The sequence below is a fragment of the Melanerpes formicivorus genome, unplaced genomic scaffold (assembly GCF_026170545.1).
Source record: "Melanerpes formicivorus ecotype bairdi unplaced genomic scaffold, bMelFor1.0.p_v2 SCAF_34, whole genome shotgun sequence".
In the NCBI taxonomy this organism is placed as follows: Eukaryota; Metazoa; Chordata; class Aves; order Piciformes; family Picidae; genus Melanerpes; species Melanerpes formicivorus.
In genome coordinates, this window is record NW_027142386.1 from 5,599,150 (window position 1) to 5,623,446 (window position 24,297).

Genomic DNA, 24,297 nt, shown 5'->3' on the forward strand with positions numbered 1-24,297 from the left:
AGGAGGGTAACGGAGGGGCGAGGGGCAGGGGGGCTCGGGGGGGTTAACGGAGCTGGGGACACCCGGCGGGGGGGGCTCAGTGCCTCCTGACTCCTGGTCCCGCCGCAGGCCCGGCGCGGCGGAGGCGGCCGGAGCGGGGGGAGGCGGCGGGGGATCAGACCCCTCCGGACCCCCGCTCCCGGCACCAAGGACCCCGGTACCGGCACCAGCCTGGCCCGGCGGCTGCTGGGCTTCGAGCTGCGGGACCTGACGCGGTGGCACCGCTTCGTCCGCCTGCTGCACCGGCCCGTGGACCCCGCCGCGCTCGGCGCCTTCCGGGCGGCTTTCGGTGCGGGGCAGCGGCGGGACCGGGAGGGACCGGGGGGACCCCCGAGGGACCCGAGCCTGGGGGACACGGGAGGGACCGGGAGACCGGGAGGGACCCAAGCCTGGGGGACACGGGAGGGACCGAGAGGGACCCGAGCCTGGGGGACACTGGAGGGACCGAGAGGGACCCGGGCCTGGGGGACACGGGAGGGACCGGGGGACACGGGAGGGACCCGAGCCCGGGGGACACGGGAGGGACCGGGAGGGACCCGAGCCTGGGGGACACGGGAGGGAGCGGGGGACACGAGTGAGGCCGGAGGGACTTCGGTGAATGGGGACCGAGGGGACTGGAGCCTGGGGGTCCGCGGGAGGGAGCTTCGGCGGGGGGCACCGGCGGCTGGGGACCTTCGGAAGGGGGCAGCTGGGGGGGACACAGAGACGGAGCCGCCGGGGGGGCTGTGGTGAGCGCACAGGGGCTGGGCTCCCGGGGGGGCCTGCGGAGCCGGGGGGCTCTGGGGCAAATGGAGGGGTCCGGGGGAGCCCCGGGGGCTGGGCGGCACTGAGGGGGCTTGGAGGGCTCTTGGTGAAGGGAGTGCCAAGGACGCTGGGGGGGTCAGAAGTGTCTGGGGACTGGGGGGAGCCAGCTGGCATTCGGGGGGAGGGTACCCGGGGGGGGCTCAGGTACCGGGGGGGGGGGTCTCAAGGGCTCAGGGGTGAGGCCCGGGTGCCAGGGGGGCCCCAGGCTGGGCCACATCAGCCCTGGGCAAAGGTCCTGGCCGTGTTTTGGTGGCCGGGGTCAGTGCCCGTCCGGGTGCCCCCGGGGCCTGGCTGGCTCCGCTGGGGGGGTGCTGCCGGGTCCCTGACCCCCGCCCGTGTGCCCCCCGTGCCGCCAGGGCTGCTGATGGCCCTGGACGTGCCCCAGGAGCGGGGCCTGGGGCACCTGGACCAGCGGTACCTGGACGGGCTGGATGTGTGCCGCTTCCCCCTGCTGCCCTTCCTGCAGCCCCTGCCCCTCGACTGGATGTACCTGCTCTATGCCATCATGTTCCTGGGTACCGGCACCGGGCACCGGGCACCCGCGCTGGGATGGGGGGGGGGGGACGGGGAGGGAACTGGGGGGTGGCACTGCACTGGAAGGAGGTAAGTGCCAGGGTGGGGTGGGCACAGGGGTGGGGACTGGCACTGGGATGAGGGATGGGCACTGGGGTGGGCACGGGTGGGGACTGGCACTGGGATGAGGGATGGGCACAGGGGTGGGGACTGGCACTGGGATGAGGGATGGGCACTGGGATGAGGAATGGGCACTGGAGTGGGCACAGAGGTGGGGACTGGCACTGGGATGAGGAATGGGCACTGGGGTGGGCATGGGTGGGGACTGGCACTGGGATGAGGGATGGGCACTGGGGTGGGCACAGGGGTGGGGACTGGCACTAGGATGAGGGATGGGCACTGGGATGAGGAATGGGCACTGGGGTGGGCACAGAGGTGGGGACTGGCACTGGGATGAGGGATGGGCACTGGGGTGGGCACAGGGGTGGGGACTGGCACTGGGATGAGGGATGGGCACTGGGATGAGGGATGGGCACTGGGGTGGGCACAGGGGTGGGGACTGGCACTGGGATGAGGGATGGGCACTGGGGTGGGCACAGAGGTGGGGACTCGCACTGGGATTAGGGATGGGCACTGAAATGAGGAATGGGCACTGGGGTGGGCACTGAGGTGGGGACTAGCACTGGGATGAGGGGATGGGCACTGGGATGAGGGCTGGGCACTGGGATGAAGGGCTGGGATGGGCACTGGGGTGGGCATTGAGGGGGGTCTGGCACTGGGATGAGGGCTGGGATGGGCATTGAGGTGGGGACTGGCACTGGGATGAGGGCTGGGATGGGCACTGGAACTGGCACAGGCACAAGTTCCATAACGAGGGGCTGGGAAGTGGGATTGGCAGTGGGGTGATACCACAGTGGCAGAGGGGCATGGGCGCTGAGATGGGCACTGGGAGGTGGGGGGACAAATCCCACGGTGGGGATGGGCACCAGGAAGAGCTGGGATGGGCATGGGGGCAGGATGGGGACTGGCAGCAGGAGGGGAGGCTGAGCAGGGCCGAGTCTGGGGCCGGGCCCAGGGACGCTGCGGTGCCCGCAGGGGCGCTGGGCATCATGGCTGGGTTCTGCTACCGCCTGAGCTGCGTGGCATTCCTGGTACCCTACTGGTACGTGCTGCTGCTGGACAAGACCTCCTGGAACAACCACTCCTACCTCTATGGGCTGTTGGCATTCCAGCTGGCACTGATGGGCGCCGACCGCTACGGGTGGGCACCGACCGCTACGGGTGGGCACCGCTGCCCCCTCGCGCCCAGGGCGCCCTGCGGTGGCACAGGGTGGTCCTGGCTGGCACAGGGTCCTGCAGGGCACTGAGGTCACCGTGGTGTGGGGTCACTCACAGGGTGGCACAGGCCCTGGTGTGCCCCACGGCACCGGGGGCACCACAGCCGTCAGCAGCACCCTGTGCTCCCTGAGGCACCCAGGGCAGAGGGTGAATGGGTGGCACTGGGCATTTGGGGTGGCACAGGGTCCTGCACCGAGGTCAGCATGGTGTTGGGTTACCCACCCTCCATGTCCTCCGTGGGGTGGCACAAGCACTGGTGCCCCCTGTGGCACTGGGTCCACCATGACGGCTGGCACCTCTCCGCTCCCCAGGGCACCCTTGGGTGCTGCCAGGGTACCCTTGGGCACAGGATGTCCCTGGGGATCCCGGGTGGCACAGGGTCCTGCAGGGCATCAAGGTCACTCTGGTGTTGAGGCCCTTGCAGGGTGGCACAGGCTCTGGTCTCCCCTGTGGCACTGCATGCCCGTGGGGTGGCACAAAGAGCCTCCCCTGCACAGGGGTGCCCCTGGCTCTGTGTGCCCGGGGAGGTGGCACAGCGCTTGGTGTCCCCATGGGAATGCACAGCCCCAGGTGCCCCCAGGGCACCAGCACCACCTGACTGTGGGTCCCCTGGGGGTGGCAGAGGCCTTGGGGTCCCTGCTGGCACCAGGGTGCCCATGGGGTGGCACAGACTGGGATGTTCCTGCTGGCACCAGGGTACCCATGGGGTGGCACAGACCCTGCTGGCACCAGGGTGCCTATAGAGTGGCACAGACTGGGGTGTCCCTGCTGGCACCAGGGTGCCCATGGGGTGGCACAGACTGGGATGTTCCTGCTGGCACCAGGGTGCCCATGGGGTGGCACAGACTGGATGTCCCTGCTGGCACCAGGGTGCCCATGGGGTGGCACAGACTGGGATGTTCCTGCTGGCACCAGGGTGCCCATGGGGTGGCACAGACCCTGCTGGCACCAGGGTGCCTATAGAGTGGCACAGACTGGGGTGTCCCTGCTGGCACCAGAGTGCCCACGGGGTGGCAGAGACCCTGCTGTCCCTGCTGGCACCAGGGTGCCCATGGGGTGGCACAGACTGGGATGTTCCTGCTGGCACCAGGGTACCCATGGGGTGGCACAGACCCTGCTGGCACCAGGGTGCCTATAGGGTGGCACAGACTGGGATGTCCCTGCTGGCACCAGGGTGCCCATAGTGCCATGTTCCCGGGGGGGTTGTGCCCTGGCGTGCCCCCTGGCACTGCTGGCAGTGTCACTCTGTGTCCCCTGGCTTTCCCTCTGTCCCTAAGGAGTGCTGGCACCTGTGCCCCGTGGCAGGGGCGGGCACCGTGCCAACCTGCTCTGCCCCCACAGCTCCGTGGACGGCCTCCTGCGGCCCCACAAGCGCAATGCCCACGTCCCGCTCTGGAACTACACCCTGCTGCGTGCCCAGGTGGGTGCCCAGCCCCTTGGGGCGCCCCTGCCACCCGCCCCGGGTGCCCCCGGGGCCGCCTCTCACCCCTGGCACCCCTCTGCCACCCCTCCCCCAGGTCTTCATCGTTTACTTCATCGCGGGGCTGAAGAAGCTGGACGCAGACTGGGTGGGAGGGCACTCGATGGGCAGCCTGGCACGGCACTGGCTCTTTGCCCCCTTCAGGTGAGGGCAGGGGCAGGGGGAGGAAGGTGATTGGGGCAGGGGGAGGAGGAGGAAGGTGATTGGGGAGGGGGAGGAAGGTGATTGGGGCAGGGGGAGGAGGAGGAAGATGATTGGGGAGGGGGAGGAAGGTGATTGGGGCAGGGGGAGGAAGAGGAGGAAGGTGATTGGGGCAGGGGGAGGAAGAGGAGGAAGGTGATTGGGGCAGGGGGAGGAGGAGGAAGGTGATTGGGGCAGGGGGAGGGGGAGGAAGGTGATAGGGGCAGGGGGAGGAGGAGGAGAAAGGTGATTGGGGCAGGGGGAGGAAGAGGAGGAAGGTGATTGGGGCAGGGGGAGGGGGAGGAAGGTGATTGGGGCAGGGGGAGGAGGAGGAAGGTGATTGGGGAGGGGGAGGAAGGTGATTGGGACAGGAGGAGGAAGAGGAAGGTGATTGGGGAGGGGGAGGAAGGTGATTGGGGAGGGGGAGGAAGGTGATTGGGGCAGGGGCAGGAGGGTTCTAAGGAGGGGAAGGTTGGGGTGAGGATGAGGAAGGTGATGGAGGTGCCAGGGTGGGGAGGAAGAGTGATAAGGGATAGGGAGAGGATGAGGAGAGGCTGATGGAGCTGGGGTGAGGTCAGCATGAGAGTGAGGAAGATGTGGAGGTGCCAGGGTGAGGAGGAAGGCTGACGAGGGAGAAGGGGCTGAGGATGAGGAGGGTGATGGAGGTGCCAGGGTGAGGGTGAAGGTTGTAAGAAGGGCTGGGGTGAGGATGAGGAGGTCAAGGCGAGGAAGGTCTGGAGGTGAGGATGAGGAAGGGGGAAATGGGGACAAAGCCAGGGGTGAAGATGAGGATGGTCAGGGGGTGCCAGGGTGAGGAGGAGGAGGGTGAGAGGGACAGGGTGAGGAGAAGGACAGCAGTGGGGGGTGCCAGGGTGAGGCTGAGGGGGGTGCCAGGGTGAGGCTGAGGGGGTGCCAGGGTGAGGTTGGAGGATGCCAGGGTGAGGCTGGGGGGGTGCCAGGGTGAGGCTAGGGGGTGCCAGGGTGAGGCTGAGGGGGGTGGCAGGGTGAGGCTAGAGGGTGCCAGCGTGACTCTGGCTCTGGGGGGGTGCCAGGGTGAGGCTGGAGGATGCCAGGGTGACTCAGGGGGGTGCCAGGGTGAGGCTGGGGGTGCCAGGCTGATGCCAGGCGGTGCCCACAGGCTGGTGCTGTCGGAGGAGCTGACCAGCAGGCTGGTGGTGCACGGGGGGGGGGCTGCTGCTCGACCTCTCCGCTGGCTTCCTGCTCTTCTTCGATGCCAGCCGGCCCCTGGCACTGATCTTCGTCACCTACTTCCACTGCATGAACTCCCAGCTCTTCAGCATCGGTGAGTGCCCGGGGGGGGCATGGGCACAGGCACCTGGGCACCCCCACAGCCAGGGCAGGGCACCCTTCCAACCACCCCAGAGCAGCCTGAGCCAGGGCAGGAGCACCTGGGCACACCCAAGGTGCTCTCATCCAGGGCAGGGGCATCTGGGCACCCCCAAGATGCCCTCATCCAGGGCAGAGGCACATGGGCACCCCTCAAGATGCCCTCATCCAGGACAGGGGCACCTGGGCACCCCCAGGATGCCCTCATCCAGGGCAGAGGCACATGGGCACCCCCAGGATGCCCTCGTCCAGGGCAGGAGCACCTGGGCACCCCTCAAGATGCCCTCATCCAGGGCAGAGGCACATGGGCACCCCCAGGATGCCCTCATCCAGGGCAGGAGCACCTGGGCACCCCTCAAGATGCCCTCATCCAGGGCAGAGGCACATGGGCACCCCCAGGATGCCCTCATCCAGGGCAGGAGCACCTGGGCACCCCCAGGATGCCCTCATCCAGGGCAGAGGCACCTGGGCACTCCCAGGATGCCTTCACGCAGGGCAGGGGCACCTGAGCACCCCTCAAGATGCCCTGAGGCAGGTCTGGGGCACCTGGGCACCCCCCAGCTCAGCCCCACGGTGGGCATGGGCGGCTGGGGGTGCCCCAGGAGGTGGCTAAGCGGTGCCCCCCGCCCAGGGATGTTCTCCTACACCATGCTGGCCACCAATGGCCTCTTCTGCCAGCCGGGCTGGCCGCGGCGGCTCTGTGCCCGCTGCCCGCCCTGGCTGCAGCGGCTGCTGCCCAGCGCCCGCGCCCCCCGCGCCAGCCCCGACTGCCACTACGGAGGGCACCGCGGGGCGGCCCCCGGCCTTCGGCCTCGCCAGCACCTGGCTGCCGCCTTCACCATCCTCTACATCCTGGAGCAGCTCTTCCTGCCCTACTCACACTTCATCACCCCGGTGAGGGCACGGCCGGGGGGCGCTGCAGGGGGGTCGCTGCCAAGGGGGCGCTGCCAAGGGGGCACTGCCAGGGAGTGCTGCTGGGGGGCACTGCTCGGGGGTCTGCTGCCAAGGGGGGACGCTGCCAGGGGGCAGAGCCAGGGGGGCACTGCCAGGGGGGCGCTGCCAAGGGTCACTGCCAAGGGGGCGCTGCCAGGGAGTGCTGCTGGGGGGCACTGCTCAGGGGTCTGCTGCCAAGGGGGGATGCTGCCAGGGGGGCGCTGCCAGGGGGGCACTGCCAAGGGGGCGCTGCCAAGGGGGCACTGCCGGGGGGCACAGCCAGGGGGGCGCTGCCGGGGGGGCGCTGCCAAGGGGGCACTGCCAAGGGGGTGCTGCCAAGGGGGCACTGCTGGGGGGGCACTGCCAGGGGGGCACTGCCGAGGGGGTGCTGCCAATGGGGTGCTGCCAAGGGGGCACTGCTGGGGGGGGCACTGCCAAGGGAGCACTGCCAGGGGGGCACTGCCAAGGGGGTGCTGCCAATGGGGTGCTGCCAAGGGGGCACTGCTGGGGGGGCACTGCCAAGGGAGCACTGCCAGGGGGGCACTGCCAAGGGGGTGCTGCCGGGGGGGCACTGCCAGGGGGGCGCTGCCGGGGGGCACTGCCAGGGGGGCACTGCCAGGGGGGCGCTGCCAAGGGGGCACTGCCGGGGGGGCACTGCCAAGGGGTGCTGCTGGGGGGGCGCTGTCGGGGGGTCACTGCCAGGAGGGCACTGCCAGGAGGGCGCTGCCAAGAGGGTGCTGCCAGGGGGGCGCTGCCTGGGGGGCGCTGCCTAGGGGGGCGCTGCCAGGGGGGGCACTGCCAGGGGGCAGGAACTTAAGGTATGAGAGACAATCTGGGGGTCCATGGGAGGGGAGTTGAGGGGACGTGGGGGCATTGTGAGGGCATTTTTGTTCGCATGAGGACATTGGGGGGGCATTTGAGGGCATGGGGATATTTGGGGGGCATGAAGGGCATTTTGGGGGGCACTTTTGGTGGCATGGGGGCATTTTGGGTGGCATGGGGGCATTTTGGGCGACATGGGAGCAATTTGGGGGCCAGGAGGGGCATTTTGGGGGTGTTTTGGGGGCACAGAGGGGGCGAAAGGAGCCTGCTGAGAGAGGGCAGAGGGGGATGTGGTTGGGGCAGTGCTGGGGGGGGACAGCCCCAGGGGCTGGAGGGGGCATTGCCATGGCAGGGGAGAGCTCACCTGGAGCAAAGGAGGTCACAGAGTGGTGGCAGTTGGAAGGGATCTCTGAAGGGACCTCTGAGAGGATCTCTGGAGGGACCTCAAGATCCTTGTGAAGAGAGCTCTGCAGGGAGCTCTGCAGGGATTGCTGAAGGGATTGCTGAGGTGACCCCAAGATGCCTCTGAGGTGACCTTTAAAGGGACCTCTGAACGACCTCAAGCTCCTTCTGAGGTGACCTCTGAAGTGACCTCTGAAAGGATCTCTAAAGGGACCTCCAGGTCCATATCAAAGGAGCTCTGAAAGGATCTAAGATCCCCCTGAGGTGCTCTCTGAAGGGTCTTCTAAAGAGACCTCTGAAGGCACCCCAAGATCCCCCTGAGGGGACCTCTGAAGGGACCTCTGAAGGGACTTCAAGATCCCTCTCAGGTGACCTCTGAAAGATCCTCTAAAGGGATCTCTGAAGAGACCTCAAGATCCTTCTGAGGAGATCTCTGAAGTGATCTCTGAAGGCATCTGTAGAGGGACCCAAGATCCTTCTGAGGTGATCTCTGAAGGGATCTCTGAAGGGACCTCAAGATTCTTCTGAGGTGATCTCTGAAGGGACCTTGAGATCCATCTGAGTTGACCTCTGAAAAGACCTAAAGATCCTCCTGAAGGGACCTCTGAAGGGACTTCAAGATCCCTCTCAGGTGACCTCTGAAGGATCCTCTACAGAGACCTCTGAAGGGATCTCAAGATCCTTCTGGGGAGACCTCTGAAAAGACCTTAAGATCTCTCTGAGGTGACCTCTGAAGGGATCTCTGAAGGGACCTCAAGATCCTTCTGAGGAGATCTTTGAAAGAACTTTAAGATCCCTCTGAAGTGATCTCTGAAGGCATCTCTAAAGGGACCTAAAATCCTTCTGAGTTGACCTCTGAAAGGACCTCAAGATCCTCCTGAAGGGACCTCTGAACCTGCTGGAGCCCCCAGCAGGCTCCCAGCCCCTCCCCTCCTTCCCCATCCTGGCAGTGGTGCCCCCCCAGGGCTGTCCCCTGCCATCCCCTGGTGCCACCTCCCCTTCTGCAGGGCTACAACAACTGGACCAATGGTCTCTATGGCTACTCCTGGGACATGATGGTCCACTCCAGGTTCCACCAGCACGTCAAGATCACCTACAAGGATGGGCTGACAGGGGAGGTTGGCTACCTGAAACCAGGGGTGAGTGGGGACACAGCTTGGGGGAGCCTCTGGGGGTGGGGGAGAAGCTGGGCAGGAGCCAGCAATGGGCACTGGCAGCCCAGAAGCTGGCAACCAGTGCCCACTGCCAGAGGGTGGAGAGAGGGGATCCTCCCCCCCTGCTCTGGGGGGACCCCACCTGCAGCACTGCCTCCAGGTCTGGGACCCCCAGCACAAGAAGGACCTGGAGAGGGTCCAGAGGAGGCCACCAAGGTGATCAGAGGCTGCAGAACCTCCCCTGTGGGGACAGGCTGGGAGAGCTGGGGCTGTTCAGCCTGGAGAGGAGAAGGCTCCAGGGAGAGCTCAGAGCTGGGGAGGGACTGACCTCAAGGGCCTGCAGGGACAGGAGCAGGAGAAGTGGTTTGAGGTTAGAGCAGAGCAGAGTGAGATTGGATGTGAGGAGCAAGTTGTGCAGCAGGACAGTGGGGAGACACTGGGACAGGCTGCCAGGGAGGTGGTTGAGGCTCCATCCCTGGAGATAATCAAGGTGAGGCTGGACAGGGCTCTGGGCAGCCTGATCTGGTGGAGGAAGTCCCTTCTGAGCGCAGGGGGTTGGAGTGGATGAGCTCTGGAGGTCCCTTCCAGCCCAGGCCAGGATTGAGTGGCTCATGAAGCTCAGCAAGGCCAAGGGCAAGGTCCTGCTGCTGGGGCAGGGCAATCCCAGGCACTGATCCAGGCTGGGCAGGGACTGGCTGGAGAGCAGCCCTGGAGGAAAGGCCTTGGGGGTGCTGGAGGAGGAGAAGCTCAACAGGAGCCAGCAGGGAGCACTTGCAGCCCAGAGAGCCAAGCAGAGCCTGGGCTGCAGCAGAAGTGTGGCCAGCAGGGCTGGGGAGGTTCTCCTGCCCCTCTGCTCTGCCCTGCTGAGGCCACAGCTGCAGTCCTGGGTCCAGTTCTGGGCTCCCCAGGTCAGGAGAGACAGAGACCTGCTGGAGAGAGGCCAAGGGAGAGCCAAGAGGATGCTTAGGGGCCTTGAGCATCTCCCCTGTGGAGAGAGACTGAGAGCCCTGGGGCTGTTCAGTGTGGAGAAGGCTGAGAGGGATCTGATCAATGCCTATCAATAGCTGAGGGCTGGGGGTCAGGTGGAGGGGGCCAAGCTCCCTTTGGTGCTGCACAGCAAGAAGCCAAGGAGCAATGAACACAAACTTGAGCAGAGAAGCCTTCAGCTCAGCATGAGGAGAAACTCCTTTGGTGTGAGGGAGGCAGAGGCCTGGAGCAGGCTGCCCAGAGAGGTTGTGGAGTCTCCTGCTCTGGAGCCTTTCCAACCCCCCCTGGCTGTGTTCCTGTGCAGACTGCCCTGGGTGCCCTGCTCTGGCAGGGGCTGGGACTGGATGCTCTCTGGAGCTGCCTTCCACCCTCTGCCAGTCTGTGCTTCTGCTTTGCAGCAGGAGCTGGAGGGGGGAAGCCCCCAGGCTCAGCTTTCCAGCCCCCCCTGGGTGCTGGCAGGGGTGGGAGGTGGGCAGCAGGGTGCTGAGGCTGTGCTGTGCCTGCAGCAGGCTGCCCAGGGAGGCTGTGGAGTCTCCTGCTCTGGAGCCTTTCCAGCCCCCCCTGGATGCATTGCTGGGTGCCCTGCTCTGGCAGGGGCTGGGACTGGATGCTCTCTGGAGCTGCCTTCCAGCCTCTAACGCTCTGCGATACCCGGGGGGGGGAGGCGTGGCTGCCATCCAAGCAGAGCTGGGGGGAGGAGAGCCTCAGGAGGTTAAGGAGCAGGGCAGGGTCCTGCCGCCGGGGCGGGCGCAGTGGCGGCAGCGGGGCGGCGCTGTGCCCGCAGGTGTTCACGCAGAGCCGGCGCTGGAAGGACCACGCCGATATGCTGAAGCAGTACTCGGCCTGCCTCAGCCTGCTCCTGCCCCGCTACAACATCAGCAGCCCCCAGCTCTACTTCGACATCTGGGCCTCCATCAACGACCGCTTCCAGCAGAGGTCTGGAGGGGGCCCGGGGGACGGCACCCCGGGCTGGGGGGGGGGGGGCACAGAGGGGCGCTGAGGGGCTGGCGTCACAGGGTGGTGCTGAGGGGCTGGCGTCACAGGGTGGTGGTCATCTAGTAGAGGTTTGGGGGACACACATGGCTTTGGAGACCCATAGTTTGGGGGGGCACAGAGAGGTGTTGATAGGTTGGCTTCACAGGGTGGTGGTCATCTGGTAGAGGTTTGGGGGGACCCACGGCTTGGGGGACACACAGGTGCTGAGGGGTTGGCTTCAAAGGATGGTGGTCATCTGGTAGAGGTTGGGGGGGACCCACAGCTTGGGGGACACACAGGGAGGTGCTGAGGGTTTGGCTTCAGAGGGTGGTGCTCATCTGGCAGAGGTTGGGGGGGACCTATAGTTTGGGGGCACACACAGAGAGGTGTTGAGGGGTTGGCTTCACAGGGCGGTGGTCGTCTAGTAGAGGTTGGGAACACACATGGCATTGGAGATCCATAGTTTGGGGGGGGACACATAGTTTGGGGGGACACACAGAAGTGTTGATAGGTTGGCTTCACAGGGTGGTGGTCATCTAGTAGAGGTTGGGGGGGGACCCATAATTTGGGGGGACACACAGAGAGGTGCTGAGGGGTTGGCTTCACAGGGTGGTGGTCATCTGGTAGAGGTTTGGGGGGACCCACAGCTTGGGGGACACACAGAGAGGTGCTGAGGGTTTGGCTTCAGAGGGTGGTGCTCATCTGGCAGAGGTTGGGGGGGACCTATAGTGTGGGGGGACACACAGAGAGGTGTTGATAGGTTGGCTTCAAAGTGTGATGGTCATCTGGTAGAGGTTTGGGGGGACACATAGTTTGGGGACACATGCAGAGAGGTGTTGATAGGTTGGCTTCAAAGTGGTGGCCTTCTAGTAGAAGTCTGGGGGGACCCATAGTTTGGGGGAGCACAGAGAGGTGCTAAGGGGTTGGCTTCACAGGGTGGTGGTCATCTAGTAGAGGTTTGGGGGGACCCATGGCTTGGGGGACACACAGGGAGGTGCTGAGGGGTTGGCTTCACAGGGTGGTGGCCATCTGGTAGAGGTTTGGGGGGACACAGTTTAGGGGGACACAGGTGCTGATGGTGTGTGCCTGTGGGCTGGTGACCTTCCAGCAGAGGTTTAGGGGGACCCACAGGTTGGAGGACACAGAGAGAGATGCTGAGGGGTTGGCTTCAATGGGTGGTGATCACCTGGTAGAGGTTGGGGGGGACACACAGGTGGTGAGGGGTTGGCTTCACAGGGTGGTGGTCATCTAGTAGAGGTTTGGGGGGACCCATGGCTTGGGAGACCCATAGTCTGGGGGGACACAGAGAGAGGTGCTGATGGGTTGACCTCACAGGGTGGTGGCTTTCTAGTAGAAGTCTGGGGGGACCCATAGTTTGGGGGGGCACAGAGAGGTATTGATAGGTTGGCTTCAAAGGGTGGTGGTGATCTGGTAGAGGTTTGGGGGGACCCATGGTTTGTGGGGGGAGAACACAAGTGCTGAGGGATTGGCTTCACAGGATGGTGGCCATCTGGTAGAGGTTTGGGGGGACACAGTTTAGGGGGACACAGGTGCTGATGGTGTGTGCCTGTGGGCTGGTGACCTTCCAGCAGAGGTTTAGGGGGACCCACAGGTTGGAGGACACAGAGAGAGGTGCTGAGGGGTTGGATTCAATGAGTGGTGATCACCTGGTAGAGGTTGGGGGGGACACACAGGTGGTGAGGGGTTGGCTTCACAGGGTGGTGGTCATCTAGTAGAGGTCTGGGGGGACCCATGGCTTGGGGGACCCATAGTCTGGGGGGGGACACACAGAGAGGTGCTGATGGGTTGGTGGCTTCCTAGTAGAAGTTTGGGGGGCCCATAGTTTGGGGGAGCACAGAGAGGTATTGATAGGTTGGCTTCAAAGGGTGGTGGTCATCTGGTAGAGGTTTGGGGGGACCCATGGTTTGTGGGGGGAGAACACAAGTGCTGAGGGATTGGCTTCACAGGATGGTGGCCATCTGATAGAGGTTTGGGGGGGACTTCTGGTCTGGGGGGGACACAGTTTGGGGGGACCACAGGTGCTGAGGGGTTGGCTTCAGGAGGTGCAGGTCATCTAGTAGGGGGTTATGGGGAACCCACAGTTCAGGGGGACACAGAGGTGCTGGGGGGGTGGTCCCACAGGCTGCTGACCTTCCAGCAGAACCTCAGGGGGCCCCCCAGGTTGAGGGGACACTGACTTTGGAGGGGGACACAGAGAGGTGCTGAGGGGGTGTCTGCAGGCTGGGGGTCTTCCAGCAGAGGCGGGGGGGAGGGAGAGGGGGGCATAGGTTGGGGGGGGACAGAGGTTGGGGGGACACACAGGGAGGTGCTGGTGGGTTGTCCCTGCATGCTGGTGACCTCCCAGCAGAGGTTTTGGGGGACCCAGAGGCTGGGGACACACACGTGGGGGAGGGACAAGGGCCACAGAGGTGCTGAGGGGCACTGCTGACCTTCCAGTAGAGGTTGAGGGGGTTCCCCCCCCCCCCAATTTGGTGGCACACAGGGGACATGGGGGTGCTGATGTGGTGTCCCCCCAGGCTGGTGGAACTGGGGTGGTGCCTCCAGGCTGTGACCCTCAAGCAGAGGGTTTTTGGGGGTGCTGAGGAGGGCTGTGGGGGTGTCCCCCCCCGGCTGGAAATTCTCTGGGGAGGTACCCCAGGCTGTGACCCTCAAACGCAGGTTTTGGGGGCACACTTTGGGGTGCTGAGGAGGTCTCCCCCCCAGGGTGGTGGACCCTCGGGTGGACCTGGTGCGGGCCCCCTGGTCCCCCTGGCGCCCCACGCCCTGGGTGCTGCCCTTGCTGCTGGAGCTGTCCCCCTGGCGCCAGCGGCTGCAGGAGCTGGAGAAGCAGCTGGACAGACACACCGACGCCGTCTTCATCGCCGACTTCCCCGGTACGGCCCTCAGGGACAGCCCCCCGGGGCGGGGAGGGGGCAGGGCTAGGGCTGCGGGGCGGGGAGACCCCAAACTGGTAGGGAGAGCTCAGCTGCAGGGCTGTGCCCTCCAGCTCTGGAACCTCCCTGCCCCAGCAGCACAAGAAGGACCTGGAGATGCTGCAGGGGGTCCTGGGTCAGGGGTTGGGGGTGGGGGAGAAGCTGGGCAGGAGCCAGCATCACTCCTGGGCTGCCAGTGCCCGTGGCCAGAGGTGGAGAGAGGGGATCCTGCCCCCCTGCTCTAGGGGGACCTCACCTGCAGCACTGCCTCCAGCTCTGGGCCCCAGCACAAGAGGGACCTGGAGCTGCTGGAGAGGCTCCAGAGGAGACCACCAAGATGCTCAGAGGCTGCAGAACCTCCCCTGTGGGGACAGCCTGGGAGAGTTCAGCCTGGAAAAGGGCTCCAGGGGAACCTCAGAGCAGCCTTCCAGTACCTGCAGGGGCTCCAGGAGAGCTGGGGAGGGACTCTGGACAAGGGCTGGGAGTGCTAGGATGAGGGACAATGGCTTTGAGCTGGGAGAGGGGAGACTGAGACTGGAGATGAGGAAGAAATTGTTGAGAGTGAGGCTGGGGAGAGCCTGGCACAGGCTGCCCAGGGAGGCTGTGGCTGCCTCCTGCCTGGAGGTGCTGAAGGCCAGGCTGGATGAGGCCTTGAGCAGCCTGGGCTGGTGGGAGGTGTCCAGGGGGTTGGAGCTGGCTGAGCTTTGAGCTCCCTTCCAACTCAAACCATCTCATGATTCCATGACATCAGGGGGAGGTTCTGCACAGTGAGACACTGGAGCAGGCTCCATCCCTGGGGACGTTCAGGCTCAGCCTTGCTGTGTCCCTGGCCAGCATGCTCCAGCTGGGCGCAGAGGGTTGCATGAGGTCACCTTGGAGGATCCATTCCAACTTGAGGGCCTCTGTGATCTGCCCCCCTGACCCCTCCCCCATTCCCAACCCCCTCTAGGACTGCACCTGGAGAACTTTGTGAGCGAGGACCTGGGCAACACCAGCCTGAAGGTGCTGCGTGGGGAGGTGCTGGTGGAGCTGGTGGAGCAGGGGCAGAACCACTCCCTGCGGGAGGGCCAAGGGATGCAGGTGCGGAGCCTGGGGGGCACTGGGGTGGTCTGCAGGGGGGTGCAGCGCCCGGCTGACCCCCCTGCCCTGCCCAGCTGCCTGCAGGGCAGTACCACAAGGTGCACACCGTGTCGGAGCAGCCCTCCTGCTACATGTACCTCTACGTCAACACCACGGCCCTGGCCCTGGAGCGCAACCTGACCCTGCTGGAGGAGCTGAGGGACAGGGTCCGGAACGGCACCGGTGAGAGCAGGCTGGGGGCAGGGCACGGGGGAAAGAGCCACCCCCAAAAAGGTGTGGCCCAGCAGCACAGGGAGGGGATTCTGCCCCTCTGCTCTGCTCAGACCACACCTGCAGCACTGCCTCCAGCTCTGGGCCCCAGCACAAGGACCTGGAGCTGCTGGAATGGGTCCAGAGGAGGCCACCAAGATGATCACAGGCTGGAGACCCTCGACTGTGGGGATGGGCTGGGAGAGTTCAGCCTGGAAAAGGGCTCCAAGGAGAGCTCAAAGCAGCCTTGCAGTACCTGAAGGGCTCCAGGAGAGCTGGGGAGGGACTTTGCATAAGGGCTGGGAGTTGCCAGGCTGAGGGAAAATGGCTTTGAGCTGGGAGAGGGGAGAGTGAGAGTGGAGATGAGGAAGAAATTGTTGAGTGTGAGGGTGGGGAGAGCCTGGCACAGGCTGCCCAGGGAGGCTGTGGCTGCCTCCTGCCTGGAGGTGCTGAAGGCCAGGCTGGATGAGGCCCTGAGCAGCGTGGGTGGTGGGAGGTGTCCCTGCCCATGGCAGGGGGCTGGAGCTGGCTGAGCTTTGAGCTCCCTTCCAACCCAACCCCGCCCTGGCCATCAAACCACAGCCCCCAAGCCTCACCCCGGGCTGCTCCCCACACAGAGAAGGAGCCTCTGCCCCCCGAGCTGAGGCCCATCCTGGGGGAGCCGGTGCCAGCCGGGGTCACCGCCGACCCCCTGGCCTTGGCCTTCCTGCGGCGCCAGCGGCGGCTGGAGGAGCAGAGCCGGCGGCTGGAGGCCGGCCTGGGGCAGCGCCTGCAGCGCTTCCTCACCAAGAAATTCTACCTCTTCCGACGCAGGTCAGCCCCAGCACCACCCCCTTGCCCCTTCACCTGCCCCCTGTCCTCCCTTCACCCCCGGGGGCACATTTCTTGTCCCCCTTCTGCCCCTGATTGATCTTTTCCCCCCCTTCATCTCCCACATTCATTTTATCCCTATTCAGTTTCTGGGTTTTTTCCCCAAATTTGCTGCTTTTCCCCTTTCATTTTCCCCTTTCTGCCCCCAAATCCCTTTCCCCCCTGCCTTTACCCCCCCAAATCCCTTTTCCCTTTTAATTTTACCCTCAAAACCACTTCCCCCCCCTTAATTTTCCCCTTTCTGCCCTAAAACATTCCTTTATTCCCACCTTTTTTCTACTTCCCTGTCCCCAAATCCCTTTCCCCCCTCAATGTCCCTCAGCCCCCCTTCCCCTCCCTCACTTCCCCAATCCCCCAAACCCTTTTCCTCTCACTGTGCCCCCAGGTCCCTTTCCAATTGCCCCCAGTCCCCTCTCCACCAATTCCCCCCCAAATTCCCCTTCCCCCCCCCCCTTAATTCCCCTTTCTCCTCTCAATTCCCTTCCCCCTTAACTCCTTTTCCTTCTTAATTCCCCATTCCCTTTCCCCTCCTCAATCCGTTTCCCCCCTGCCCTTAATTCCTTTCTTCCTTAATTCCCTCCACTTCCCTTCCCCTCCTCCCCACCCCCACTAAATCCCTTTCCCCCAGCTTAACTCCTCCCCCTCCACTCCTCCCCTTCCACCTCCCCTCCTCTTCCTGGCAGTGCCCTCATGACTCTGCTCTCCCTGGCAGTGCCCTCATGACTCTGATCTCCCTGCGGAACCTGGCGCTGGGCCGCCCGCCGCTGGCACAGCTGGCACGGGAGGTGGCCTATGCCAACCAGCGTGGCCAGGAGGAGGAAGCAGCAGCAGCAGCGGGGCTGGGGAGCGCTGGGGAAGCCCAAGGGGGTGACCCTGAACTCTAAAACCCCCTTGCCCACCCCCCCCAGCCCCAAAGGAGTGCCTTGCAAGCTGGAGGTCGAGCCTTGGGTTTATTGAGTCGGGTTTGGGTGGAATCGGTGAAAGCAGAAACAAACCCCCCCAGAAAGAAAAAAAGGTAATAAAATCTCCAGAAAAATATTAAAAAGAAAAAAGAGGAGCAAGCCCCCCCTCCAAGAGCACCACCCTCCCCTCCCCCCCCCCCCCCAAAAAAAAGGCACTTTTGGGGTTCCTCTCCCCAGGATGGGCAAGGTAAACAAGCCGGCTTCTCTGTACCACACCGACCAAATTCGCCTCATCCCGAGGGGTGCAGCAGCCCCACGCCCTTGCCTGCCCCTCCCTCCCTCTCCCCCTCTCTCTCCTCCTTTTCCCCCTCCCCCCCCCCAAATCCCCCTCCCCAAAATGGGGTTGGAGATCAGGGGAGGAAAGGGGAAGGTGGAGGACTTCCAGCTGCTGTCTGAGCCCGGGGGGGAGCTTCTCTGTACTCACACCCCCCCCCCATGCCTCAGCACACAATAAATAACAGGAGTGGGGGTGGAAATCGTTCAAGTATCAAAAAAAGGGGACTACAACCCCCCCCTCTTCACCCCCAAAGGATCCTTGGTGTGTCCCCCCCCTCACCAGGGAAAATGGGGGGGGGGGAAGCTGTGCAGTTTTGGGGCCACCTTCAGCTTTCTTACAAAGAAAAGAAATCAAAGACCAAAACCATTTTGCCTCCACATTTGGGGGGGGGGGAGGGGGAGCAGGGGGGAGTTAATATATCTCCCCCCCCTCCCAAATGTGCATCCTCTGAGAGGTTTGAACCAGCACCAAGTGAGGGATTTTGAAGGGGGGAGGGAAGGGGTTGGGAGTTCATCATTGGGGTGGTGGCCCCCCAACAATGAAGGGGATTTTTTTTGGGGGGGTGTCTTTTGTTTTGCCATCTCTGAGCTCAGACCTCACACTTGAGAGTTTAAAAGCAGTTTGGGGGGGGGGGGGGGAGAGGGGGGGGTCCCCACACAGCCCAAATGATGCTGAGAGAGAAAGAGAGGTGGGGAGGGGGGTTAGAAAAAAAGAAGGGGGGAGGGAGGGGGGGATGTGGGGGAGGACTCTTAAGCCCAGAGCCCACTGAGCTTCTCTGTAGCCTACGCTCAGCTGGGGTGGGGGTAAGGGCCTGACAAAAAATTTGGGGGGAGGGGATTAGGAAGTGTTTTTTTCCTCCTTAATATTTTAGCTTTTTGGGCACTTCCCATGGGAAGCTGTCCCTGCCAAAGTGGCCATAAGCTGCAGTCCTCTGATAAAGGGGCTTCTTCAGATCCAGATCCCTGGAATATACAAGTCCAGCCCTCAGTGCCCACCTGGCACCGCCTCTGGGTTTGTTTTCACCCCCTCCTGCCCGGCCTGTACCGTCCTTGGTGTCGCCTCCCCCCCGCTTCCAACTCCCCAAGAGCAAAGAGGAAGTAGAGAAAAAGCAACCAAGGAGCAGGGAGGGAGGGGAAGGGGAGGTGGAGGCAGACGGTTGGAGCTGCTCCTCCCACGAGGGTCTCCCAGGAGAAGCTCCAAGCGCTGGGGGGGGCAGAGGGCGGTACTCACCCCCCGGCTCCGTGCCCGTTTCGCTCTTCTCTCTGCCCAGGTCCTCTGCGGCGACCGCGGCTGCTCCGGGGGGGGAGCGGGAGGGGGACACCCCCAGCCCTCCACCATCTCCCTCCCCCCAACACACCCCACCCCCTACCATGTCCTCTGCCAGCGTGGGTGTATCCCCCCCGGTACCCGGCGCAGCCTCCCCAGGTGCCAGCTGTGTGCCCCCGGGTGCCTGGTGCCCGTTACCTGACGATGACCCCCGGGCGCAGGTCGAAGTTCTTCTTGACGATCTCCAGCAGCTCCCTCTCGCTCTTCTGGGAGGTGCCGTAGTGGAAGATGGAGATGGACAGGGGGTGGGAGACACCAATAGCGTAGGAGACCTGGGGGCAGGGGCACAGCGACTCTCAGAGTGTTTTCCTCCCCTAAACAACACCCCTGGAGGGGTGGAGGGGAGCCCCCTCGGGGATGAAAGGGAGACCTCTGGAGAAGGACCCCTTGAAGAGAGGAGTGGACCCCTGGAGGAGGAGAGGGTAACCCCCTGGAGGTGAAGAGGGGACCCCTGGAAAAGGAGAGGGGCTCCCCCAGAAAGGAGAAGGTCTGCAGAAGAGAAGGCTCTGAGGTGACCTCATTGTGGCCTTACAGTATCTGAAGAGGGCTACAGGAAGGCTGGGGAGGGACTGCTCAGGATCTCAGGCAGTGATAGGACTAGGGGGAATGGAATGAAGCTGGAGGTGGGGAGATTCAGGCTGGAGGTGAGGAGGAAGTTCTTCCCCATGAGAGTGGTGAAGCCCTGGAATGGGTTGTCCAGGGAGGTGGTTGAGGCCCCAGCCCTGGAGGTGTTTAAGCCCAGGCTGGATGAGGCTCTGGCCAGCCTGATCTAGTGTGGGGTGTCCCTGCCCATGGCAGGGGGGTTGGAACTGGATGATCCTTGTGGTCCCTTCCAACCCTGCCTGATGAAGATCCCTGGAGGATGGCAGAGGCCCCCGGGCACCACCCACCTGCACGAGCACCCTGCGGCACAGCCCGGCCTTGATGAGGGACTTGGCGACCCAGCGCGCGGCGTAGGCGGCCGAGCGATCCACCTTGGTGTAGTCCTTGCCCGAGAAGGCTCCGCCCCCGTGCGCCCCCCAGCCCCCATAGGTGTCCACGATGATCTTGCGCCCGGTCAGGCCTGCGTCCCCCTGCCGAGGCAACAGGAGCAGTCACCACCATGGCCCCAGTGCCACCACTACTGCTATGCCACCCCTGCACCACCATTGCCACCACTGCTGTGCCACCACCACCACAGTGGGACCGGAAGGCTGCTGTTCCCCGGAGCTACCCAAGGTGAGGCTGGGCAGGGCTGAGGGCAGCCTGCTCCAGCTGGGGCTGCCCCTGCACCGGCTGCCCTCTGCAGCTCCCTCCCAGCCCCCTCCTCCACGCCGCCGTGAGCCCCCTCGGCACCTGGGGGCCGCCGATGACGAAGCGGCCGCTGGGCTGCAGGTGGTAGATGGTGTCCTCGTCCAGGTACTTGGCTGGCACCACTGCCTTGATGACTTTCTCCTTCAGGGCGTCTCTCATCTCGTCCAGGCAGACCTCCTCGTCGTGCTGCACCGAGATGACGATGGTGTGCACGCGGATGGGGATGACGGCGCCGCGGTCCTGCATGTACTGCACCGTCACCTGCGGGACAGGCGGGGGTCAGCGCCGGGGGGCTGCTGCCGGGCACCCTCCAGGTGCTGGGAGGGAGCTCCCTGCCAGCCAACTCCTCTCACCTGGGTCTTGGAGTCGGGGCGCAGCCAGGGCAGGGTGCCATTGCGGCGCAGCTCGGCCAGCTTGGCATTGAGCTTGTGCGCCAGGACGATGGTGAGGGGCATGCACTCCTCGGTCTCGTCTGTGGCATAACCAAACATCAGGCCCTAGGGCAGAGAGAGGAGGAAGTGAGTGGAAAGATAGGAAAGGTCTTTTCAGATCACCCAGTCCAGCCCTGAGCCCTGCACTGCCCCAGCACCACCACCCCATGGCCCTCAGCACCACAGCTCCAGGGCTCTGGAACCTCTCCAGGGCTGGGGACTGCACCACTGCCCTGGGCAGCCTGGGACAGGCCTGAACAAACCTTCCCAGGAGGAAATTGTTCCTCATGGCCAACCTGAGCCTCCCCTGGGGCAACCTGAGGCCATTTCCTCTTGTTCTATCCTTGTTCCTAGGGAGCAGAGCCCAACCCCCAGCTGGCTCCAGCCTCCTCTCAGGAGCTGCAGAGAGCAATGAGCTCTCCCTCAGCCTCCTCTGCTCCAGCCTCAACCCCCCCAGCTGCCTCAGCTGCTCCTCCCCAGCCCTCTTCTCCAGACCCTTCCCCAGCTCTGTTGGCCTTCTCTGGCCCTGCTCCAGCCCTCAAAGTCCTTCTGGCAGTCAAAGCCCAACCCTGACCTCAGGATTCCAGCTGTGGCCTCCCCAGTGCCCAGCTCAGGGGCACACTCCCTGCTCTGCTCCTGCTGCCCACCCCACTGCTGCCCCAGGCCAGGCTGCTGCTGCCCTCCTTGCCCCCCTGGGCACTCTACTTTGCCTCCTCCCAGCCAAACCCACCTGGTCCCCAGCACCAATGTCCTCCTCGCTGCGATCCAGGTGGACACCCTGGGCAATGTCAGGGGACTGCTGCTCCAGGGCCACCAGCACGTTGCAGGTCTTGTAGTCAAAGCCTGGGGCAGAGCAGAGGCTGCAGTGAGAGCCTGGGGAACCCAACCCCAGGGTGGCACCGAGCCAGGCACCACCCCCAGCAGCACCAACCTTTGGAGGAGTCATCGTAACCGATGTGCTTGATAGTGTCCCTCACCACCTTCTGGTAGTCAACAGCAGCCCTGGAAGTGATCTCTCCTGCCAGCAGGATCATCCCTGTCTTGGCCACCGTTTCTGCAGGGCACGGGGACAGGGCACAAGGACAGCGTCAGCGCCGGCACCGCCCCCCGCGGTGCCCACGTCACTGCCGGGCCCCAGGGAGCTACTCACCGCAAGCCACCTTGGCATCAGGGTCCTGCTTGAGGTGGGCATCCAGCACAGCGTCGCTGATCTGGTCACAGATTTTATCTGGGGGGTGGGACACAGAGTGTCACAGCCCAGCCCAGCCCAGCCCAGTCCTTCCTTCCTGCTGCCAGCCTTCGGCACAGCCAGCCCCCGGGCAGCAGAGCCATGGCTGAGCCCTGCCCCCCCCCCCCAGCCTCCCTGTAAGCCTCCTGCCAGGCACAGCCCTGCCTTGTCCCCAGCTGGGTTGTAAGCCTGGAATTTCAAGCATTTACCAGTTAAGCTCCAGTTCCAGTCGGCTCAGGAACTGGGATCAGCCACCTCTGCAGTGCCAAAGGGGACCAACGTCCCAGCCCCAGTGTCCTGCAGTGTGCCAGCTCTGCCCCCTCCCTGCTCCCCAGAGACTGCTTGGTGCCAGCAGCTCCCAGGGGATGCCCAGCTCCCCCCCAGCATCCCCTGGGATGATTTGTTTGGGGAGAGCTCCAGCTTCTGCCCCAGGAGCTGCCCAAGCAGCGCTCCGCCTGTGCCGTCCTTGGCAGCGACCTTTCCCGCTGGATGTGGAGAGGAAGAGGCAGAGCCTGCCCGGGGTGGGGTACAGCAGCTCCCATGGCTGCAACTTCGGGGGGAAGAGCAAGGAAAGGGACCTTAAACCCACACAAAGGAGCTCAGCTCCCCGTTCTCCTCCAGCCAACACCTAATTCCAGGGGTGGGGAGGCCCCAAACTGCCCACGGGGCTCCTGCGGGTGCCGGAGGCTGCAGTGGTGTGAGCTACGCTGCAAGGCGGCGCGACGACGACTTCGAGGTGCGGGAGAAAACAGGGAGCAGGCAAGGAGCAGGTGCTGGGGGGGAATCGGGGAGCCCCCGGGCAGCAGATGCCGGGGGAGGACACGGGGAGCCCCCCGGCAGCGGGTGCTGGCGGCTGCCCGCGCAGCTCTTTGCAGTCAGATGGCTAAAGCGTGAGCACAAAGGCAGCAGGGAGCCCGGCACGCGGCGGCACCGCAGCGGCACCCGGCCGGAGCGCCCCCAGACAGTCCCCACGGGGATCCTGGCGCTCCAGGTGCGGGGCAGGCAGCACATCGGGACAAGGCAGGGTGGCAGGGATGCTCCATCACCACGACGGGCGCTGGGGGGGGGGGGGGGGCACCCTGCTCTGGAAGGCGGAGGGGCAGCGGTGGGGGGGGGGCAGCGGCGGAGGGGCAGCGCTAGAGGGGCAGCGGCGGAGGGGCAGCGGCGGAGGGGCAGCGCTGGGAGGGCAGTGCTGAAGGGGCAGCGGCGGAGGGGCAGCGCTGAAGGGGCAGCGCTGGAAGCGCAGTGCTGAAGGGGCAGCGGCGGAGGGGCAGCGGCGGTAGGGCAGCGCTAGAGGGGCAGCGGCGGAGAGGCAGCGCTGGAAGGGCAGTGCTGAAGGGGCAGCGCTGGAGGAGTAGCGTTGGTGGGGCAGCGGCGGTGGGGCAGCGGCGGAGGGGCAGCGGTGGGGGGGCAGTGCTGAAGGGGCAGCGGCGGAGGGGGTGCCTGTGTTCGCCAGGCCTATCACGGCCCCGGCAGCCACACTGCGACGCAGGGCAGCCCGGGGCAGATCCGCGGCACCGCGACTGTCAGAAGGGGAGGAACCACCGGAACGCAGCGGGGATGGAGCGGGGGACACGCGCGGGGGTCCTGCCGCCCCCCCGGGAACTGCTTAGTCACGGCTGAGTCACGGCAGCCCTCCCCAGCCGCCGTTACGTCAACCGCTACCACAGAGACAGCCCCAGCCAGCCCTCCCTGCACCCGCGGGGCGTCTCGTGTCCTCCCGTCTCGTGTCTTCCCGTCTCGTGTCCTCCCGTGTCGTGTCCGTTCCACGGCCGCCCCCCCCCCCCAGCCCCGCCAAGGCGGGAAGCACGTGCGCGCCGGGGCCCGCAATGCGGCGCGCGCCGCCCCGCACTGCGCGCGCGCCCGCTGGCGTCACGGCTGCCCCTACCCCCCCCCCCCCCCCCAAACCTGTCCACCACGACCCCCATCCCCCGACACTCACCGGGCGCGCTCCCGACCCTCCCCAACCCGCCCCGTCCCCCCTCCTCCTCCTCCCGCCCCGCCGCCGGGCCGCGCCTGCGCGGTGGCTTCCCCGCCGCTTCGGCCCGCACCTGGGTGCCCCTCGCCCACAGACTCAGAGGTGAAGAGAAAGGTGCCCTCCTCGATGAACACCTCATGGAAGCCGTTGAGTTGCCCGTTCATGGCGCAGAAGAAATAAAAACAAGGATGAAGCGACTCGGCGGCGGCAGGCGGAGCACGAACGCAAGCAACGCTGGGACGGCCACAGCAGACTAAGAGCAGCGCCCGCCGTTCCGCCGCTATTTATAGTCTGCTGGCTCCGCCGTCACCGCCTCGCTCAGCCAATGGAGGACGCCAAACGCACCGCGGGGGCCGAGCGGTGGAACGACTGCCGGCGGACGGGGGGGGAATGCGTTACGTAACTCCGAGCGCAGCCTCTCCCGGCACCACCGGGCCGCATCCCTCCCTGCCAGCCGGGCATCGAGCGAGGGTGGACGGTCGGTCAGGCTTTTCCCCTTGCCTCTGGGTCACGGCGAGTAGGAGCAAGCGGCGTCCTTCATTATCCAACCCCCCCCCGGTCCTGCCACATAGAATCGTCCTCTCAGCCCGGCCGGGCGGCGGTCACATGCGCCTTGGGGGGGGGTGCGGAGCGCGCATGCGCATGTGCGATCCGCGAGCAGCGAGGACGGTTCCTCCCCGCCGCCATCTTGCGGGC

The 24,297-nt window shown here is 65.1% G+C and overlaps 2 protein-coding genes across 2 annotated transcripts; one reads left to right on the plus strand and one right to left on the minus strand.

The window, feature by feature from the left end:
- Window positions 1-245: 245 nt before the first annotated feature.
- On the plus strand, window positions 246-17,207 carry GGCX (gamma-glutamyl carboxylase). The gene is given in 15 exon segments (XM_068156569.1): window positions 246-328; window positions 1,200-1,358; window positions 2,452-2,617; window positions 4,036-4,114; window positions 4,212-4,318; window positions 5,493-5,535; window positions 5,537-5,657; window positions 6,333-6,595; window positions 8,866-8,997; window positions 10,784-10,935; window positions 13,699-13,868; window positions 14,857-14,987; window positions 15,062-15,209; window positions 15,854-16,049; window positions 16,819-17,207. Coding segments are annotated over 14 exon segments (2,031 nt in total). The 5' UTR covers window positions 246-328; window positions 1,200-1,207; the 3' UTR covers window positions 16,991-17,207.
- On the minus strand, window positions 17,038-23,861 carry MAT2A (methionine adenosyltransferase 2A). Its single transcript, XM_068156597.1, has 9 exons — window positions 23,675-23,861; window positions 21,546-21,623; window positions 21,327-21,449; window positions 21,126-21,238; window positions 20,318-20,461; window positions 20,007-20,225; window positions 19,562-19,744; window positions 18,810-18,943; window positions 17,038-18,307 (listed from the first exon to the last, which is right to left on the minus strand). The coding sequence occupies exons 1-9, from the start codon at window positions 23,763-23,765 to the stop codon at window positions 18,205-18,207; spliced, it is 1,188 nt and encodes a 395-aa protein (XP_068012698.1). The 5' UTR covers window positions 23,766-23,861; the 3' UTR covers window positions 17,038-18,204.
- Window positions 23,862-24,297: the final 436 nt, after the last annotated feature.

What these genes read in the sequence shown, in the direction of transcription:
- MAT2A (XM_068156597.1), bottom strand. Translation starts at nt 23,765, where the DNA reads ATGAACGGGCAACTCAACGGCTTCCATGAGGTGTTCATCGAGGAGGGC. An exon ending in TTACGATGACTCCTCCAAAG is followed by an intron (nt 21,239 to 21,326) that starts GTTGGTGCTGCT and finishes GCTCTGCCCCAG; the next exon opens with GCTTTGACTACAAGACCTGC. An exon ending in GCCGCAGGGTGCTCGTGCAG is followed by an intron (nt 18,944 to 19,561) that starts GTGGGTGGTGCC and finishes CCCTGCCCCCAG; the next exon opens with GTCTCCTACGCTATTGGTGT.